The sequence below is a fragment of the Oncorhynchus mykiss genome, chromosome 32 (genome assembly GCF_013265735.2).
Source record: "Oncorhynchus mykiss isolate Arlee chromosome 32, USDA_OmykA_1.1, whole genome shotgun sequence".
NCBI lineage: Eukaryota > Metazoa > Chordata > Actinopteri > Salmoniformes > Salmonidae > Oncorhynchus > Oncorhynchus mykiss.
The window spans coordinates 9,558,068-9,572,533 of NC_050572.1; the positions used below are offsets into that span (position 1 = coordinate 9,558,068).

At 43.1% G+C, this 14,466-nt stretch overlaps 1 protein-coding gene across 1 annotated transcript in view; it reads left to right on the forward strand.

Moving 5' to 3' along the window:
- Window positions 1–9,984: 9,984 nt before the first annotated feature.
- cck-t (cholecystokinin (Thr)) overlaps window positions 9,985–14,466 on the forward strand; it is a 5,729-nt gene continuing 1,247 nt past the window's right edge. Inside the window, 3 exon segments of the mRNA NM_001124344.1 lie at window positions 9,985–10,025; window positions 11,868–11,988; window positions 12,304–12,459. Of these exon segments, the coding sequence (NP_001117816.1) occupies window positions 11,868–11,988; window positions 12,304–12,459 (277 nt within the window). The 5' untranslated portion in view covers window positions 9,985–10,025.

Consider the following 14,466-nt stretch of genomic DNA (forward strand, 5'->3'; position numbering starts at 1 on the left):
ATGTGGAGGCTATATACAGGGGGTACCGGTACAGAGTCAATGTGGAGGCTATATACAGGGGGTACCGGTACAGAGTCAATGTGGAGGCTATATACAGGAGGTACTGGTACAGAGTCAATGTGGAGGCTATATACAGGAGGTACTGGTACAGAGTCAATGTGGAGGCTATATACAGGGGGTACCGGTACAGAGTCAATGTGGAGGCTATATACAAGGGGTACCGGTACAGAGTCAATGTGGAGGCTATATACAGGGGGTAGCGGTACAGAGTCAATGTGGAGGCTATATACAGGGGGTACCGGTACCGAGTCAATGTGGAGGCTATATACAGGGGGTACCGGTACCGAGTCAATGTGGAGGCTATATACAGGGGGTACCGGTACAGAGTCAATGTGGAGGCTATATACAGGGGGTACCGGTACCGAGTCAATGTGGAGGCTATATACAGGGGGTACCGGTACAGAGTCAATGTGGAGGCTATATACAGGGGGTACCGGTACCGAGTCAATGTGGAGGCTATATACAGGGGGTACCGGTACCGAGTCAATGTGGAGGCTATATACAGGGGGTACCGGTACAGAGTCAATGTGGAGGCTATATACAGGGGGTACCGGTACAGAGTCAATGTGGAGGCTATATACAGGGGGTACCGGTACCGAGTCAATGTGGAGGCTATATACAGGGGGTACCGGTACAGAGTCAATGTGGAGGCTATATACAGGGGGTACCGGTACCGAGTCATTGTGGAGGCTATATACAGGGGGTACCGTTACAGAGTCAATGTGGAGGCTATATACAGGGGGTACCGGTACAGAGTCAATGTGGAGGCTATATACAGGGGGTACCGGTACAGAGTCAATGTGTAGGCTATATACAGGGGGTACCGGTACCGAGTCAATGTGGAGGCTATATACAGGGGGTACCGGTACAGAGTCAATGTGGAGGCTATATACAGGGGGTACCGGTACAGAGTCAATGTGGAGGCTATATACAGGGGGTACCGATACAGAGTCAATGTGGAGGCTATATACAGGGGGTACCGGTACCGAGTCAATGTGGAGGCTATATACAGGGGGTACCGGTACCGAGTCAATGTGGAGGCTATATACAGGGGGTACCGGTACCGAGTCAATGTGGAGGCTATATACAGGGGGTACCGATACCGAGTCAATGTGGAGGCTATATACAGGGGGTACCGATACAGAGTCAATGTGGAGGCTATATACAGGGGGTACCGGTACCGAGTCAATGTGGAGGCTATATACAGGGGGTACCGGTACCGAGTCAATGTGGAGGCTATATACAGGGGGTACCGGTACAGAGTCAATGTGGAGGCTATATACAGGGGGTACCTGTATATCCCAAATACTTTTGGAGCTCACTGTAACTAGCAGATGTCAGGTCTCTAGCACCCTGACCCTTGTCACCAATCTAATACACTCTCTGTCTTTCTCTCTCAATTCAAGGGGCTTTACTAGCATGGGAAACATATGTTTACATTGCCAAAGCACGTGAAATAGATAATAAACAGAAGTTAAATAAACAACTGTAAACATTTAAAATGTCCTATTATGTCTATATACAGTGTTTTAATGATGTGCAAATAGTTAAAGTACAAAAGGGAGACTAAATAAACATTTCCTACGCTGGGCCAAATGTGCACCACCCCATGGACTAAAACCAGGGTTAGACCACTGCGCCACTCAGGAGGCCCTGATTGCCCTTTTCTTGTGGCATTAGGTCACACATCTTGCTGCTGTGATGGCACACTGTGGTATTTCACCCAATAGATATGGGAGTTTATCAAAATTGGATTTGTTTTCGAATTCTTTGAGTCTGTGTAATCTGAGGGAAATACAGTATATTACAAAAGTGAGTACACCCCTCACATTTTTGTAAATATTTGAGTATATCTTTTCGTGTGACAACACTGAAGAAATGACACTTTGCTACAATGCAAAGTAGTGAGTGTACAGCTTGTATAACAGTGTAAATTTGCTGTCCCCTCAAAATAACTCAACACACAGCCATTATTGTCTAAACCGCTGGCAACAAAAGTGAGTACACCCCTAAGTGAAAATGTCCAAATTGGGCCCAAAGTGTCAATATTTTGTGTGGCCACCATCATTTTCCAGCACTGCCTTAACCCTCTTGGGCATGGAGTTCACCAGAGCTTCACAGGTTGCCACTGGCGTCCTCTTCCACTCCTCCATGACGACATCACGGAGCTGGTGGATGTTAGAGACCTTGCACTCCTCCACCTTCCGTTTGAGGATGCCCCACAGATGCTCAATAGGGTTTAGGTCTGGAGACGTGCTTGGCCAGTCCATCACCTTTACCCTCTACATTGTAGAATAATAGTGAAGACATCAAAACTATGAAATAACACATATGGAATCATGCAGTAACCAAAATAGTGTTAAACACATCAAAACTATGAAATAACACATATGGAATCATGTAGTAACCAAAATAGTGTTAAACACATCAAAACTATGAAATAACACATATGGAATCATGTAGTAACCAAAATAGTGTTAAACACATCAAAACTATGAAATAACACATATGGAATCATGTAGTAACCAAAATAGTGTTAAACACATCAAAACTATGAAATAACACATATGGAATCATGTAGTAACCAAAATAGTGTTAAACACATCAAAACTATGAAATAACACATATGGAATCATGTAGTAACCAAAATAGTGTTAAACACATCAAAACTATGAAATAACACATATGGAATCATGTAGTAACCAAAATAGTGTTAAACACATCAAAACTATGAAATAACACATATGGAATCATGTAGTAACCAAAATAGTGTTAAACACATCAAAACTATGAAATAACACATATGGAATCATGTAGTAACCAAAATAGTGTTAAACACATCAAAACTATGAAATAACACATATGGAATCATGTAGTAACCAAAATAGTGTTAAACACATCAAAACTATGAAATAACACATATGGAATCATGTAGTAACCAAAATAGTGTTAAACACATCAAAACTATGAAATAACACATATGGAATCATGTAGTAACCAAAATAGTGTTAAACACATCAAAATCAAATTTATTATTTGAGATTCTTCAAATAGCCACCTTTTGCCTTGATGACAGCTTTGCACACTCTTGGCAAGCAGTTGCTAATCAACAGATAGTTTGTTGATAGCATGACCATCTGTAGAGCATCTACAGATGGAAAATCTGGACTATCCAAATCGAGTGTGACCTACATTTATATTGTTTCCTTTATCTGCTGTAAACTGTAAATCATTTTTGACCTAAAATCATTAAATATCTATATTTTTTTTACTCCAAGACACGCTACTTACAGGGGGACCAAAATGATTGACATCATTCATAAAGATGAGCAAAAATGGCTGTATGAAATAAATCATTAAAAAACAGAGCTACATTGTAATACCATAATATAATGGGGAAATGCTATTCTATTCTATTAATACAATTGCTCAGATAAATATATTTTGTTTAACAAGTAACAAATAAAATAAAGAACACTTAAACAACACAATGTAACTCCAAGTCAATCACACTTCTGTGAAATCAAACTGTCCACTTAGGAAGCAACACTGATTGACAATACATTTCACATGCTGTTGTGCAAATGGAATAGACAACAGGTGGAAATTATAGGCAATTAGCAAGACACCCCCAATAAAGGAGTGGTTCTGCAGGTGGTGACCACAGACCACTTCTCAGTTCCTTTGCTTCCTGGCTGATGTTTTGGTCACTTTTGAATGCTGGCGGTGCTTTCACTCTAGTGGTAGCATGAGACGGAGTCTACAACCCACACAAGTGGCTCAGGTAGTGCAGCTCATCCAGGATGGCACATCAATGCGAGCTGTGGCAAGAAGGTTTGCTGTGTCTGTCAGCGTAGTGTCCAGAGTATGGAGGCACTACCAGGAGACAGGACAGTACATCAGGAGATGTGAGGAGGCCGTAGGAGGGCAACAACCCAGCAGCAGGACCGCTACCTCCGCCTTTGTGCAAGGAGGAGCAGGAGGAGCACTGCCAGAGCCATGCAAAATGACCTCCAGCAGGCCACAAATGTGCATGTGTCTGCTCAAACGATCAGAAACAGACTCCATGAGGGTTGTATTAGGCCCCGACGTCCACAGGTGGGGGTTGTGCTTACAGCCCAACACCGTGCAGGACGTTTGGCATTTGCCAGAGAACACTAAGATTGGCAAATTCGAATAATTTTGCACGCCCAATTTTTGAGTTTTTGATTTGTTAAAAAAGTTTGAAATATCCAATAAATGTCGTTCCACTTCATGATTGTGTCCCACTTGTTGTTGATTCTTCACAAAAAAATACAGTTTTATATCTTTATGTTTGAAGCCTGAAATGTGGCAAAAGGTCGCAAAGTTCAAGGGGGCCTAATACTTTCGCAAGGCACTGTATATATACTGTATATATACACACACACACTCGGGAGTCACGACCCCATACATTTAATGTGTGTGTGTGTATATATATATATATATATATATATATTAAATGTATGTGGTCGTGACTCCCGAGTGGCGCATCGGTCTAAGGCACTGTATCGCAGTGCTGCGGCACCACTACAGTCACAGCCGGCCGTGACCGGGCGGCACACAATTGGCCCAGCGCTGTCCGGGTTTTCCTTGGCTCATCGCGCTATAGCGACTCCTTATGGAGGGCTGGGGACCTGCAAGCTGACTGTCGAACAGTGTTTCCTCCGACACATTGGTGCTTAAGAAGCAGTGCGGCCTGGTGGGTCACGTTTCGAAGGATGCATGTGTCCACATTCGCCTCTCCCGAATTGCAGCGATGAGACAGGTTTGGAACTATTAATTGAATATTATGAAATTGAGGATACAGTGTGGTAAAATTAGTGGAGAACACATTGGGAGGGATCTTAGACCGTTCCTCCATAAAGAATCTTTCCAGATCCTTGATATCCTCTGATCTGCGCTTATGGCCCTCTTCAGCTCAAACCACAGGTTTTCAAAGGTGTTCAAGTTCCAGAGACTGAGATGGCCATTGCAAAATGTTGATTCAGTGGTCATTTAACAATTTCTTTGTGGTCCCGTCGATGTGGATGGGGGGGGGGGGGGGGGGGGGGGTGTCTCTGAAGTCCACGATGACCTCTTTTGTTTTGTTGACGTTGGGTGAGAGGTCATTTGGGTGAGAGGTCATTTTCCTGACACCACATCAACACAATCAGTACCGTTTTCCTCGCCAGGCGAGGTATTGAAAACAGGGTTGTCCCCAAAAAATGTATCCCTAAATTTTTTGAATATTAGTATACAAGTATTTATTTTATATAGTCATTTTTGCTCATCTTTATCAAGGGTGTGAATAATGTCGGAGGCCATTGTATACATTGCATTTTTTAAATATTTTTATATATGAATTAGTATTATCTATATTAGTTTGCATACATAGTGTTAGTATATCTGTTAATTATTTAGTCATCTATTTTATTAATCAGATGTAATGAATTGCTGGACATGGATCCCCAGTGTAGTGCGCTTCAAGTTTTAGCTCAATGTTAGATGTTTAATTATTAACTTAAGTAAATTATATACAAGTAACAATGGTCTGTGTAGTCAGTAGTGTAAGTGAGTGGTTATGTGCACAGATGATGATAATGAGGGGTGGTGAGAGGTGCCAAAACAAACAAACAAGCCACAAATGCCAGAACCAAAATCCAACAGTGTGTCTGCGTGGAGAGACTCCTTGATGTATGTATGGAGGAAAGATGTATTCATCCCCGGGACACACCCCATCCCAGGTGTGTCTCATTTCGCTGACGACCCTCCCAGCTCCGCCCACCGAGTCATCGCAAGATTCTTAGTCAAAATGGGGGGGGGGCTCGGGAATATCGTGACTATGACGTCACTAAGGGAATTTTGTTTAACTTAGGCAGGGATTTAATCGAAGGCACGTTGTAAAACGTCCTTGATGTTTGCTAAAACATTCATGGTAAACACTGCAGATGCCGGCTCAAATGTGAATTACCTTCAAAAAATAAAGTACATTACTCTTGTCAACAACGACTTAGATCCTGGCCTTAGATAGACCTACTCAGACTCTCACACACACACACACACACACACACACACACACACACACACACACACACACACACACACACACACACACACACACACACACACACACACACACACACACACACACACACACACACACACACACACACACACACACACACACACACACACACACACACAGGTAATTAATCTGGAGAGGTACTTGGAGATTCCCCCAAGCAGAATAATGAGGCATGTCTATGTATGTTTCCTGTGTGTACATGCCTGCTTGCGCGCTCCTACGTCTGTTAAACGTCTGACATTATCCCATTACAGGAAGTATTCCAGAATTTTGAGTCAGAGACGAGCAGAGGACGTCACACTGCATCGTAGGAATGACTGAGCCACGATCGTGTCTAAGCGTCCATTACGGAGATGTATGGTGTGCTGTCTGGCACAAAATGGCTGCTGTTCTTCATCCAGAACATGAAGCTCTAAATGGAGATATCATGAAGCTGTTGTTGATTATCATGACCAGGGAGAAGATACCAAAGTCGGGCACAGATAAGTAGGCAAAAGCCTTTCAAGTACTTTGCATCTCATGTTGAGCACGCACACACACACAGACTCCTTCCCAGCTGCTAACAGTAGACATGGGGACAACTTAAAGCTTTTCTTTTCCTCAGAAGACACACACTTCTCTTTGACCTGAAATCCCCCCTGAAATCCCCCCCCCCCCCCCCCCCCTGAAATCCCCCCCCCCCCCTCCGGATGCAGACGTTGAATGAATATTATGTTTTCACTCTTTCCTGTAACCTTTATGACATCATAATGAATTACATTAATAATATCTGATGTATGGAACGTTAGGTTGTAAGCCGTGCATATGTCTCCCACATAATTCCACAGAGCAGAGACCATTAGGGCTGCATGTGAATTACAACATTTTTATGAAGGAGAGGATATTCAGCTATTAAAGCAGCACTTCAGGGGATGTAGCGGTTCGTTCCAGAGAGGAAACGGAGCAATCAACTGGGTCAAAGCATCTAGTTTCTCTAATTACCAGAATAACCTCTCGTTATATATGACATTTCACAGATTCTTGTCTCTTTTTCCCCTGTCGTAGGGCGTTATGGGCCAGCTGGTTGGAACACCTGTCGTAAGGGGTTAAGGGGCCAGTTGGTTGGAACCCCTGTCGTAAGGGGTTAAGGGGCCAGTTGGTTGGAACCCCTGTCGTAAGGGGTTATGGGGCCAGTTGGTTGGAACCCCTGTCGTAAGGGGTTATGGGGCCAGTTGGTTGGAACCCCTGTCGTAAGGGGTTATGGGGCCAGTTGGTTGGAACCCCTGTCGTAAGGGGTTATGGGGCCAGTTGGTTGGAACACCTGTCGTAAGGGGTTAAGGGGCCAGTTGGTTGGAACCCCTGTCGTAAGGGGTTATGGGGCCAGTTGGTTGGAACCCCTGTCGTAAGGGGTTATGGGGCCAGCTGGTTGGAACACCTGTCGTAAGGGGTTATGGGGCCAATTGGTTGGAACACCTGTCGTAGGGCGTTATGGGCCAGCTGGTTGGAACACCTGTCGTAAGGGGTTATGGGGCCAGCTGGTTGGAACACCTGTCGTAAGGGGTTAAGGGGCCAGTTGGTTGGATCCCCTGTCGCAAGGGGTTATGGGCCAGCTGGTTGGCCTCTCTGATCAATCCCCAAGAGGAAATCGAGAAACTAAAAGATGGAGACTTTAATGAAGTACTGGATCACCTTGTTTTAAGACCTGTGCATTTCTTACAGTTTGTAAACTTGCAAAAACATTTCAGGGAGTGCAGAGTATAAGGCCAAACACACACACACACACACACACACACACACACACACACACACACACACACACACACACACACACACACACACACACCAGGCTTGGCTGCACCTCCCACACGGTGTGTCTAGAGCCAATGTTGCACCACCTCCACCTAAACTGTGTGAAAGAGAGAGACACAGTGTGAGTGTGTGGGTGTGTGTGAGAGAGAGAGAGAGAGAGAGAGAGAGAGAGAGATAGAGAGGGATAGAGAGAGAGATTCTGTCAGATCTGGGCCCTGACAGTAAATCTCAGTAAGACAAAAAATAACAATGTTCTAAAAGGTCCAGTTGCCAGGACAACAAATATAAATTCCATCTAGACACCGTTGCCCTAGAGCACACAAAAAAAACGATAAATACCTCTGCCTAAACATCAACGCCACAGGTAACTTCCACAAAACTGTGACCGAGAGACACGACGAGAAGGGCCTTCTATGCCATCAAAAGGAACACAAAATGTAACATCCCAATTAGGATCTGGCTAAAAATACTTGAATCAGTTTTAGAACCCATTGCCAATTTATGGTTGTGAGGTCTGGGATCCGCTCATCGACCAAGAATTCACAAAATGGGACAAACACCAAATTGAGACTGTGTACAATGTAGAATACCAAATAATGCATGCAGAGCAGAATACAGAAAAGAGACGTTAAATTCTACAACCACCTAAAAGGAAGCGATTCCCAAACCTTCCATAACAAAGCCATCACCTTCAGAGAGATGAACCTGGAGAAGAGTCCCCTAAGCAAGCTGGTCCTGGGGCTCTGTTCACAAACACAAACACACCCTACAGAGCCCCAGGACAGCAGCACAATTAGACCCAACCAAATCATGAGAAAACAAAAAGATAATTACTTGACACATTGGAAAGAATTAACAAAAAAACAGAGCAAACTAGAATGCTATTTGGCCCTACACAGAGAGTACACAGCGGCAGAATACCTGACCACTGTGACTGGCCCAAAATTAAGGAAAGATTTGACTATGTACAGACTCAGTGAGCATAGCCTTGCTATTGAGAAAGGCCGCCGTAGGCAGACCTGGCTCTCAAGAGAAGACAGGCTATGTGCTCACTGCCCACAAAATGAGGTGGAAACTGAGCTGCACTTCCTAACCTCCTGCCCAATGTATGACCATATTAGAGAGACATATTTCCCTCAGACTACACAGATCCGCAAAGAATTCGAAAACAAATCCAACTTTGAAAAACTCCCATATCTACTGGGTGAAATTCCACAGTGTGACATCACAGCAGCAAGATTTGTGACCTGTTGCCACGAGAAAAGGGCAACCAGTGAAGAACACACACCATTGTAAATACAACCCATATATGTATGCTTATTTATTTTATCTTGTGTCCTTTAACCATTTGTACATTGTTAAAACACTGTATATATATATATAATATGACATTTGTAATGTCTTTATTGTTTTGAAACTTCTGTATGTGTAATGTTTACTGTTAATTTGTATTGTTTATTTCACTTTATATATTCACTTTATATATATTATCTACCTCACTTGCTTTGGCAATGTTAACACATGTTTCCCATGCCAATAAAGCCCTTGAATTGAATTGAATTGAGAGAGAACGAGAGAGAGATGAAAATGTCTGTGGAGCTGTAGATCCAGTTATGTTCAACTGATTGCAGTCCAGGAGGTTCTCTGGTCTGGTCATATAAATAATACCCCCTAGAGGTTCTAATGGGCATCACCAAGCTCACACACACACACACACGCGCACGCACACACACGCGCACACACACGCACGCACACATGCACACACGCGCGCACACACACACACGCGCGCACACACACGCACGCACACACGCACGCACACACACACGCACGCACACACACACACACACACACACGCACACACACACGCGTGCACACACACACACATGCGCACACACACGCACGCACACACACACACACACAAACTGCGTCATCATTGAGGTAAAAGCTTACACAAAACGCACACACACATACACACAGTGTGGAGAGCAGGGGTGTATATAAGGGGTGTCTCTCTGAGCGGAGAAGTTCCTTCATCCCTTTCTCACACACACTCCTCCAACACTCTCTCTCTGTCTCCATCTCTTTACTGAAGGTAAGAACAGACTTATTCTCTCTCTCTCTGATTGTTTTTCTCATTTTTTCTTATTCGTAAATGTAATTAAGAACAAATGAATTACCTAATTGTATGTAAATAGTAGTTCTTGAGTCAGGTACGAGAACAAGAACTTTGGAGAACAATCTTTTAATATATATATATTTTTTTTTATGAATCCAAATGCAATATTTTCTTGTTAAGTTGAGTTTTATCAAGTATATAACTGATGTAACTTGGACTGCCGTGTCTATAATGATTGATCTGTTGAAGTGTGAAGATAACTGATGTAACTTGGACTGCCGTGTCTATAATGATTGATCTGTTGAAGTGTGAAGATAACTGATGTAACTTGGACTGCTGTGTCTATAATGATTGATCTGTTGAAGTGTGAAGATAACTGATGTAACTTGGACTGGTGTGTCTATAATGATTGATCTGTTGAAGTGTGAATGATCGGCTGAAGTGCAGCTTTATTGATTGTACCAGCTGCCGGCGATCTCACCGATCTTCCACATAGACCTCTTCACAGACTGCTATCAGAAATCACAACATTACTTACCTTTGTTTCATTTGATCTTTTATGGTAAAAATAAGTCCATTTTCCATAGATCAACTTCAGTGTCTATTCTATTCTTGAGTAGCTCATTTTATTTTGAGTATTAATCTGGAAAAGAAGTTTGGTAATTCATGAATAATTTTACTGGATGTGTGAAAGTAGCCGTGAAGGGGAAGGGAGGGACAATTGCAACTAAGTGCCTCCAGAACAGTCAATAACAATATTACATCACTAATGCCTCTGTGGGATATACTTTCAGTAAATCAGTTGCGTTGGTAATGTAGCTTGGTTTTTAATGGAGTTGTAACATAGCTTGGTTTTTAATGGAGCAGTACTGAAACCAATGTGGTTTGGTTTGAGTGGCTCTCTAAACGTTGGAACATCCAACCACATCATCATGTTACTGCAGGATGTGGGAGGAGAGAAATGAGAGAGAAAGAAAAAAGAGAGAGAAAGAGGTAGAAAGGAGAGAGAAAGAAAAGAGAGAGAGAGGTAGAAAGGAGAGAGAAAGAGGTAGAAAGGAGAGAGAAAGAGGTAGAAAGGAGAGAGAAAGGAGAGAGAAAGAGAGGGAGAAAGGAGAGAGAAAGAAAAGAGAGAGAAAGAGAGGGTGAAAGGAGAGAGAAAGAGGTAGAAAAGAGAGAGAAAGAGGTAGAAAGGAGAGAGAAAGAAAAGAGAGAGAAAGAGATGTAGAAAGGAGAGAGAAAGAGGTAGAAAGGAGAGAGAAAGAAAAGAGAGAGAAAGAGAGGGAGAAAGGAGAGAGAAAGAAAAGAGAGAGAAAGAGAGGGTGAAAGGAGAGAGAAAGAGGTAGAAAAGAGAGAGAAAGAGGGAGAAAGGAGAGAGAAAGAAAAGAAAGAAAGAGATGTAGAAAGGAGAGAGAAAGAAAATAGAGAGAAAGAGGGAGAAAGGAGAGAGAAAGAGGGAGAAATTAGAGAGAAAGATAAGAGAGATAAAGAGAGGGAGAAAGGAGAGAGAAAGAGGGAGAAATGAGAGAGAAAGAGGTAGAAAGGAGAGAGAAAGGAGAGAGAAAGAGGGAGAAATGAGAGAGAAAGAGGTAGAAAGGAGAGAGAAAGAAAAGGGAAAGAAAGAGTAAAAAGTAGAAAGAAGCAGTTTAACAATTTCCACCTTTATCTTGCAATTCTCCCCTCTCCTTCCCACTACACCTCTCCCCTCTCTCTCTCTCCCCCTCTCTCTTCCCCTTTCTCTTCCCCTCTCTCTCTCTCCCCCTCTCTCTCTCTCTCTCTTCCCCGCTCTCTCTTCGCTCTCTCTCTCTCTCTCTCCCCTAGATGACTGCAGGGTTGTGTATGTGTGTTCTGCTGGTGGTCCTGTGCACTAGCTGTTCAGGACGCACACACTTCTCTCCAAACCTCCAAGAGGGCAGCCCTGCCCTGCCCCCTCCCTCTGAAGGTAAGAACAGGAAGAGGTGCCACATCCGGATGTTGAATACATTTCTATCAACGTTAAAACACCGGAGCGGGGCTTGACTTATCTTTCCCGGTACATAAAAAACTATGGATACGTTTTTTGTTGAAACCGGTACCCCGATCATATGAATGTTTACCCTTTTTTTTAATGGCAAATCATGTGCTCTAGAAAGACGCTATAGCAATTAAAGGTTTAATTCATGATATTATCATGATTTCTTTATGTCATTTAGTTCCGTCAAAACAACCCAAGACAGTTAACAAATGCTAACAAGGTGGTTTGTATTTCCTGTCACAGCACGTCTGGAAACCAAAGCCCACTTCCTCTCCGAGCCATACCTCAGACATACTCACTCCTCTCCTTTGGTCAATACCAAGCCATATATGGGAGAAGGCAGAAACTCCAGAGCCAAACTCAGTGAACTGTTGGCTAGACTCATCTCCTCACAGAAAGGTGAGTTTAAATAAATGTAATAAAAAATACGGCCTACCAAAAGGCCTCCCTGCGGACAATTTTGTCCTATAAAAATATAGGACAAAACAAACATCATGACAAGAGAGACAACACTACATAAAGAGAGACCTATAAGACGAGAGTGTGAGTGAGAGTGTGTGAGTGTGAGCGCGCGTGTGTGTGTAGAGAGAGATGAAAGAGCTCACATTGTTCTCTTCAAGTGAACATTTTCTGAAGTCCCTTTAGAACCTGTCTCTATTTCTCTGGTTGCTATGACAGTGACAGTGAGTTGAAGTCCCTTTAGAACCTGTCTCTATTTCTCTGGTTGCTATGACAGCGAGAGTGAGATGAAGTCCCATTAGAACCTGTCTCTATTTCTCTGGTAGCTATGACAGCTAGAGTGATTTGAAGTCCCTTTAGAACCTGTCTCTATTTCTCTGGTTGCTATGACAATGAGAGTGCGTTGAAGTCCCTTTAGAACCTGTCTCTATTTCTCTGGTTGCTATGACAACGAGAGTGCGTTGAAGTCCCTTTAGAACCTGTCTCCATTTCTCTGGTTGCTATGACAACGAGAGTGCGTTGAAGTCCCTTTAGAACCTGTCTGTTTATCTGGTTGCTATGACAACAAGAGTGCGTTGAAGTCCCTTTAGAACCTGTCTCTATTTCTCTGGTTGCTATGACAGTGAGAGTGAGTTGAAGTCCCTTTAGAACCTCTCTTTCTCTGGTTGCTATGACAGTGAGAGTGAGTTGAAGTCCCTTTAGAACCTCTCTTTCTCTGGTTGCTATGACAGTGAGAGTGAGTTGAAGTCCCTTTAGAACCTGTCTCTATTTCTCTGGTTGTTATGACAGCGAGAGTGAGTTGAAGTCCCTTTAGAACCTGTCTCTATCTCTCTGGTTGCTATGACAGTGAGTTGAAGTCCCTTTAGAACCTCTATTTCTCTGGTTGCTATGACAGTGAGTTGAAGTCCCTTTAGAACCTCTCTTTCTCTGGTTGCTATGACAGTGAGTTGAAGTCCCTTTAGAACCTCTCTTTCTCTGGTTGCTATGACAGTGAGTTGAAGTCCCTTTAGAACCTCTCTTTCTCTGGTTGCTATGACAGTGAGTTGAAGTCCCTTTAGAGCCTCTCCTTCTCTGGTTGCTATGACAGTGAGTTGAAGTCCCTTTAGAACCTCTCTTTCTCTGGTTGCTATGACAGTGAGTTGAAGTCCCTTTAGAACCTCTCTTTCTCTGGTTGCTGTGAGAGTGAGTTGTTGATCCAGATGGCTGGTGTTTGTGAAAAGAAACCTGTAGTTTGTACATGTGTGAGCAGGTATATCTTTTCGGGTCTTTCCTTCTATCTTCTTAAATGTATCTGCTTTGTCAGTGATAGTATCTCTATAGACCCACATACACAGAGAACAGACAGAGAACAGACAGAGACAAGACAGACAGTAGCAAGGGGCTACTGAAGACAGACTGTGCCGACAGCAAGACTAAAATGTTAACAGTTTAGAGATGATCTTATGGTGCTCTCAGCTAGCATGTTATGGTGCTCTCAGCTAGCATGTTATGGTGCTCTCAGCTAGCATGTTTTGGTGCTCTCAGCTAGCATGTTATGGTGCTCTCAGCTAGCATGTTATGGTGCTCTCAGATAGCATGTTATGGTGCTCTCAGATAGCATGTTCTTGAATTGGAATACAAAAAGTAGCTGGCAATAACTTAATTATACCTTACTGAAGTTTAGAGTATTAGAGCTGTATTCTATAAGAGGTGCCGTTACACTCGAGCTCTCCAAGGTTCTAAGTCCATGTGAGATAAATATCGATGTGCTGAGTTCAAGTCTAAAACTCAACAAGCCAGAGATTCCAACTTTAATGTTTCAAAAGTTCCTGTTTATACTTTTTTATCATGAAATCATACATATAGTCTGTTATTACGTACATACCTCTACTATGTAAATGAGACAGAAACATGGTGAAGAGGGTGAAAGGTCAGATAAAGAGATGGAGCACAAAAGAGAGAGAGAGA